General features: G+C 40.8%; 1 protein-coding gene across 1 annotated transcript in view; it reads right to left on the minus strand.

Annotated features, from left to right (window-relative positions):
• Positions 1-1,897, minus strand: part of LOC120066244 (breast cancer anti-estrogen resistance protein 1-like) — a 145,218-nt gene extending 143,321 nt beyond the window's left edge. Inside the window, exon 1 of the mRNA XM_039017481.1 lies at positions 1,427-1,897. Coding sequence (XP_038873409.1) covers positions 1,427-1,438 — 12 coding nt within the window. The 5' untranslated portion in view covers positions 1,439-1,897. The remainder of the gene's footprint in view (positions 1-1,426) is intronic.
• Between the last annotated feature and the right edge of the window lie 6,003 nt (positions 1,898-7,900).

A 7,900-nucleotide genomic window follows, 5' to 3' on the forward strand; every position in this document is an offset into this window, starting at 1 on the left:
AGCACGTTTTTTTCTAAAAGTGTAGCCTAATACAGTTAGTGATTCATAATGTGCTCAAACACTTACCAAAGCAAACAAGGAAATAACGCTTGTTCATTACACATTTACATCGCTGTAATCAAATGAGGCTGTAAGCATGGGTGATTTAAGCAATAAGGCACGAAGGCGTGTGGTAGGTGGCCAATATACCATGGCTAAGGGATGTTCTTATGCCAGACGCAACACGGAGTGCCTGGATACAGCCATTAGCCGTGGTATATTGGCAATATACCACAAACCCCCAAGGTGCCTTATTGCTATTATAAACTGGTCACCAACATGATTAGAGCAGCAAAAATAAATGTTTGTCATACCCGTGGTATTAGGTCTGTTATACCATGGCTTTTAGCCAATCAGCAAGGCTCGAACCACCCAGTTCATAAAATGGTATATATCATGTCTCCAGATGATCTACAGGCAAAGATGCCTCCATGTATTTCAGTGTTCAGGAGACAACCCTGTAATCAGCACATTTTACTCCCTAAGCCTGACATAGGGAAAACAATGAGTTTTGAATTTCAAGCAGCAAGATACACAAACTTGGGATCTCTTCACAAACTGCTAGGGTTGAGATGTGTATTGCAAGAAGGAATCCTCACACAGGTTAGAGCACACTGTTTTAGATATCTGTGTGCATAACAACACATGTCAAGCTAGATAGAACAGTGCTTAGCCAAGGGGAACAGTCATATCCTGAATATCTACACACACCTACAGTACACAACCCAAATACACATCAAAGGATGGAATTGGTACCTTTTGATATGATTAGGGGTACACAATTGGGCTATTTACTGCTGTTGGATTAATGGTGCAAAGCAACAGAAAACACAACAGAAAAAGACAACAGAAAGCAAAAATGGTCTCTCCAGCAAAACTGCATATTCCTGATCCTATTCACATAACTGCATAATCCTATTCACTACAAACATGTTGAAGTATTAAGTGTCCAAGTCCAATACGTTTGGCCTTAGACTCAAACTATACAGGTGGTTACATAATTGCAGTAAAGTTTCAACTCAACACTATGTAACTCACAAAACTCTGGCTGCAACGTTAGCACTCCTACAAGTCAAATTTGACAGTTTGCCAACAGCCTGACAGCTAGCAGTGTGCGTTGGAGCTTGCACTCCTAGAGTGTGGACATTTTTACAAATTAGAGAAACATTGAAAATACTTATCTCATATCATTATAACAGTGGTATTACAATTACATTACAAAAGTAATACACGAGACGTAGCATACTCATCATTGACACATTGCCTAGTGCATTTCAAATGTCAGAGCAGCAAAGGAAATTACACTTGGCCACATTGTATCGCTGACTATCTGTAGTCAACAAAAGTTCATGCCAAATTTAAAATATAACCTTTAAATAAGACTTACCGGAACAGACATCTTGTGATGAGTTGTAAGAGTAGGCTATGTCTCTCCTAGGCTACTTAATAATGAATAGGTTATTTAAAACAAGCAGTGGACTACTTTTCACCAGAAAAAAAATACTTTTCTTCAGGACTCCTTCGATGTCAGGCTTTATTCCATGCTTTTCCTTTAAAATGTATCTACGTCGGTGACAGTTCACCGTACAGGTTGAGTTTGGAATGAATGTCAGGGATATATGGTGGGATTTTCCAAGCTAGGAGCAGCCCACCAAATGCGGCGAAGTCCACCTCATGAACGTCCAGAGAACCCGTGTCTCCAATACCGTAAACACTTTCTCCTATTGTTATTCTATGTCACACGTTTCGTTTATCCTCCCAAGAATCCAATGTATAAAACAAATAGAATAATGTTTTAAATCGCACCAGTGTCATACAGAAGGAAAAAACATTTGCTCAACAATCTTGCTGCGGCCAGGTTGGGCGGCTGCGTGTAATCACTGCTGCTGCTGCGGTTCTAATGGAATCATCAAGTTTTATTTAAAGGGAAGGTCTCCTTTTTTCCACCATCAAAAAGAAGATGCAGCAATAAGCTCGTTTTTTAAAATCGTGATACGGCTATAGCCTGCCCTAACTGATCCTGTTAAACTCATGTGCTTTTGTATTTGATTTTAAAAAATCTATAGAATTCTATGCATTTACATCAGAATAATTTCTGAGTTCCCCAAGGTTGCCCCTTAAAGGGAATGTCTACATTGTTGTCGGCTGCCAGAGTGAATTGTCCAATAGGCTACATTTATGGAAATGTACCACATCTGAAAGAGAGGTTGTTGTCAAATGTATTGCAATAATTAATGTGACGTTTAATCAATGAAACATTTAGTTATACAATAAAGTGGCCTAACCTAGGCTATATGCCTAGGTGGAAGTGCAGGTGTCTTTTGAAGTGATTTTGAGACATATCACAAATCACCTTATGCACTGCTCTATGATCACCCTCTCTTCAAATGCATAAGCACTATGGACCCTAATAAGCACTGTCATGGTATGAATTAATTTATGCTATGCTTGATTAAGAAATCATGATAGTGAACAGGAAACACCTCAGCGATGGTTTGAGATATAATGCATTGTAATACTTTATGAGCATGTACAGTATGACCCCTTTAATCATTCAGACTAAATAACAGACAGTTTGATCCATTGGGAGACACAATTATAAGCCTTGTTATAAGACATTGTAAAGGCTCAAATATGCTTATAAGAAGTTCTAAGGAATTATACCTGGATGAAGTGTTACCAAAGCCTTTAGGAGCTTCCAGTGGTTGGATAGCAGGGAGGGAAGGCATACTGACTATTTGCTCCTGCTGTTATTTGAGATTCTTGTGTCAGTGATTGTTTATAATTATCCTCCCAAAGGTGTTGGCTATTTTAAAATCAGCTTCCCCGTTTGAAAACGAAGCTCTTGGTGAGAGACAGCTACACATGCTTGGAGGTGAAGTGTGTGCCAGATACACTACATGACCAAAAGTATGTGGACACCTGCTCGTCGAACATCTAATTCCAAAATAATGGGCATTAATATGGAATTGGTCCCCCCTTTGCTGCTAAAACCGCCTCCACTCTTCTGGGAAAGCTTTCGACTAGATGTTGGAACAGTGCTGCGGGGACTTGCTTCCATTCAGCCACAAGAGCATTAGTGAGGTCGGGCACTGATGTTGGGCAATTAGGCCTGGCTCACAGTCGGCATTCCAATTCATGCCAAAGATGTTCGATGGGGATGAGGTCAGGGCTCTGTGCAGGCCAGTCAAGTTCTTCCACACTGATCTCGACAAACCATTTCTGTATGGACCTCACTTTGTGCACAGGGGCACTGTCATGCTGAAACAGGAAAGGGCCTTCCCCAAACTGTTGCCACAAAGTTGGAAGCTGAGAATCGTCTAGAACGTAAGTTTATGCTGTAGCGTTAAGATTTCCCTTCACTGTAACTAAGGGGCCTAGCCCGAACCATGAAAAACAGCCCCAGACCATTGTTCCTCCTCCACCAAACTTTACAGTTGACACTATGCATTGGGGCACGTAGCATTCTCCTGGCATCCGCAAAACCCAGATTAGTCCGTTGGACTGCCAGATGGTGAAGCCTGATTCATCACTCCAGAGAACATGTTTTCACTGCTCCAGAGTCCAATGCCTTTGAGCTTTACACCACTCCAGCCAACGCTTGGCATTGCACATGGTGATCTTAGGCTTGTGTGCGGCTGCTCTGCCATGGAAACCCATTTCATGAAGCTCCCGACAAACAGTTATTGTGCTGACGGAACTCGGTAGTGAGTGTTGCAACCGAGGACAGACGAGTTCTGTGAGCTTGTGTGGCCTACCACTTTGCAGCTGAACCGTTGTTGCTCCTAGACGTTTCCACTTCACAATAACAGCACTTACAGTTGACCGGGGCAGCTCAAGTAGGGAAGAGATTTGACAAACAGACTTATGAATTTAAAACACAGATTCAACCACAAAAACCAGAGGGGTTTTCCAATTCCTCGCAAAGAAGGGCACCTATTGGTAGATATGTGAGAAGGGGAAAAAAAGCAGACATTGAAATCTGGTTGAGCATGGTGAAGTTATTAATTACACTTTGGGTGGTGTATAAATACAACCGGGGGGGCTCATTTAGGGTTTAAATTAGGATTTTGTAGGTGTTTAAGTCAGGGTCAGTGTGTGGGTAAAGATTTGTGTTTGAGTTAGTGTAAGGTTTGAGACAACCTCAGTGGAGGATTAAAGGTTACAGTAGGTTCTTCTCACTAATAAGACTCCTTTCCATTGACAACAGCAATGGTCTACAATCTATATAAATGTTGCTTCTCAGCCATCTCTCTCTTCCACATTCCCTTGGCCTTTAATCTGATCTTTATGTCTTCTTTATCCATCCTCTTCCCCTTTCTTTCAATCTGTTGTTTTGTCACGAGGCAAGGCTCATAGTAAAGGCTCTAAGTAAATTAGATTAAGTTTGATAAGCTTTATTGTTCTATTGGAGGAAGTTATTTTGGCGTCATCGTCAAGCGCAGGTTGCACACAAGTATTTCAAGTTCACCTTTGTACATGCAAGTTAGGTGAGAGATGAACAGCGGTAAAATTAAACTGAGCAAAATAAATAGTTAAAGTTGAGTGAGTTTAAAAGGTATTTGAAGGGTAACAGCAAGGTGGAAGTGAGCAGTCATTGAAGGAAGCTGCGAAAATCACTTGGGGCTCACAAAGTCACTTAACCATCCAAGAGAAGTAACAGAAAACATAAGAGAGAAGGTGTATTTGAATAAATATGAGGATGTCTTGCTCTCCACAGCTCTGGAGAGTGTACTGGCCTCTCTCGGTGTGTGTGTGTGTGTGTGTGTGGGGGGGGGGGGGGGGCAATTGAATAAAGATGAGGATGACTGCTCCTCTCCTGAGTCCGTGTAAGACGGCGAGAGACAGAGAGGAGAGAGAGAGTGAGGTGGTGTGTGTGTGTGTGTGTGTGTGTGTGTGTGTAACAGCAGTGTAGAATGGATCATGCAGGCCTCTGCAGACCTAGTTTCTGCTGTGGTGTATGCTGGTGTTGAGGCAGCTTGTGAAGAGATGTGCCAGTGATGAAGAGGAAATGTACTGCAGGAGGCACACACACCTCCACCGGGGAACCTGCTGCCTGCCTCCTACAAAGGCCTACACTGAGTATACCAAACATTAGGAACACCATCCTAATATTGATTTACACCCCTCCCCTTTTGCCCTCAGAACAGCCTCAATTCATGGGGGGATGGACTCCCACAGTTGTGTCAAGTCGGCTGGATGTCCTTTGGGTGGTGGACCATTCTTGATACACACAGGAAACTGTTGAGTGTGAAAAGCCCAGCAGTGTTGCAGTTCTTGATACAAACCGATGAGCCTGTCACCTACTACCACACCCTGTTCAAAGGCACTTAAATATTCTGTCTTGCCCATTCACCCTTTGAATGGCACACATACACAATCCATGTCTCAATTGTCTCAAGGCTTAAAAATCATTCTTTAACCTGCCTCCTTCCCTTCATCTACACTGATTGAAGTGGATTTAACATGTGACATCAATAAGGGATCATAGCTTTCACCTGGATTCATCTGGTCAGTCTGTCATGGAAAGAGCAGGTGTTCTTAATGTTTTGTATACTTAGTGTATATAGCCTATAGAATAATCTCCATCAATTTGTTAAAAAAGTATACTCGGCCATCGCAGACTTTATATGGGCAAACAAAACTCATAGAATAAAAAGGGAAGTTATACATCTCCCTAAGTGTGAGGGTGGTTTTAATCTCCCAGATATGGAATTGTATCAACTCACCACCCAGGGCTTTTACTTGCCACATAATGTTAAATGCACTAAAGAGGAACAATGGGTACATATTGAAGATGAACATGCTCATCCCCGGAATCTTTTCAGGTATCTGTTCTCAAAGATAAAGCTAAGAACATTAACAACTTCATAGTTAAAAACACTATAACAATATGGAGGAAAATGAAACGGATTCTACAAGAACCAATATCACTCCCAAAAAACACAACCATATGGAACAGTCCTTGGATAGCTTTTCAGAATGCACCGATAAAATTGGTCCACATGGAAACCTAAAAGGTATAGAAACCGTAAATTACTTGGTAATAGGAAATACATTTATTTCCTGTCCTACACACAATACCCCATAATGTCAACGTGGATTATTTTTGTATATATATATTTTTTAACGCATTTATAAAAAATGTAATGCTGAAATGTGGAGAATCAATAAGGGTACAACCCCTTTGTTAGTAGAAATTTGCTAAACAAGTCACATAATAGGTGTGCAATAATAGTTTTTCACATGATTTTTGAAAGACTAACTTATTTCTGTACACCACATATAGAATTATCTGTAAGGTTTGAGACAACAACCTCAGTGGAGGATTAAAGGTTACAGTAGGTTCTTCACACTAATAAGACTCCTTTCCATTGACAACAGCAGCAACTGTCTACAATCTATATAAATGCTGCTTCTCAGCCATCTCTCTAGTCCACATTCCCTTGGCTTTTAATCTGATATTTATGTCTTCTTTATCCATCCTCTTCCCCTTTCTTTCAATCTGTTGTTTAGTCACGAGGCAAGGCTCATAGTAAAGGCTCTAAGTAAATTAGATTAAGTTTGAAAAGCTTTATTGTTCTATTGGAGGAAGTTATTTTGGCGTCATCGTCAAGCACAGGTTGCACACAAGTATTTCAAGTTCACCTTCGTACATGCAAGTTAGGTGAGAGATGAACAGCGGTAAAATTAAACTGAGCAAAATAAATAGTGAAAGTTGAGTGAGTTTAAAAGGTATTTGAAGGGTAACAGCAAGGTGGAAGTGAGCAGTCATTGAAGGAAGCTGCGAAAATCACTTGGGGCTCACAAAGTCACTTAACCATCCAAGAGAAGTAACAGAAAATATATAAGGGAGAAGGTGTATTTGAATAAATGTGAGGATGTCTTGCTCTGGAGAGTGTACTGGCCTCTCTCGGAGTGTGTATGCATGTACAGTACCAGTTAAAAGTTTGGACACACCTACTCATTCAAGGGTTTTTCTTTATTTTTACTATTTTCGACATTGTAGAATAATAGTGAAGACATCAAAACTATGAAATAACACATATGGAATCATGTAGTAACCAAAAAAGTGTTAAACAAAATCAAATATATTTAATATTTGAGATTCTTCAAAGTAGCCACCCTTTGCCTTGATGACAGTTTTGCACACTCTTGGCATTCTCTCAACCAGCTTCATGAGGTAGTCATCTGGAATGCATTTAAATTAACAGGGGTGCCTTGTTAAAAGTTATTTTGTGGAACTTCTTTCCTTCTTAATGCCAATCAGTTGTGTTTTGACAAGGTAGGAGTGGAATACAGAAGACAGCGCTATTTGGTAAAAGACCAAGTCCATATTATGGCAAGAACAGCTCAAATAAGCAAAGACAAACGACAGTCCATAATTTCTTTAAGACATGAAGGTCCCTCAATGCGGAACATTTCAAGAACTTGGAAAGTTTCTTCAAGTGCAGTCGCAAAAACCATCAATCGCTATGATGAAACTGGCTCTCATGAGGACCGCCACAGGAAAGGAAGACCCAGAGTCACCTCTGCTGCAGAGGATAAGTTCAGAAGAGTTACCAGCCTCAGAATTTGAAACCCAAATAAATATTTCAAGTAGGTCAAGTAACAGACACATCTCAACATCAACTGTTCAGAGGAGACTGCGTGAATCAGGCCTTCATGGTCGAATTGCTGCAAAGAAACCACTACCAATAAGAAGAAGAGACTTGCTTTGGCCAAGAAACACAGCAATGGACATTAGACCGATGGAAATCTATCCTTCGGTCTGATGAGTCCAAATTTGAGATGTTTGGTTCCAACCGCCGTGTCTTTGTGAGATGCAGAGGTGAATGGATCTCCGCATGTGTGGTTCCCA

Source organism: Salvelinus namaycush, chromosome 21 (assembly GCF_016432855.1).
Source record: "Salvelinus namaycush isolate Seneca chromosome 21, SaNama_1.0, whole genome shotgun sequence".
NCBI classification, from domain to species: domain Eukaryota; kingdom Metazoa; phylum Chordata; class Actinopteri; order Salmoniformes; family Salmonidae; genus Salvelinus; species Salvelinus namaycush.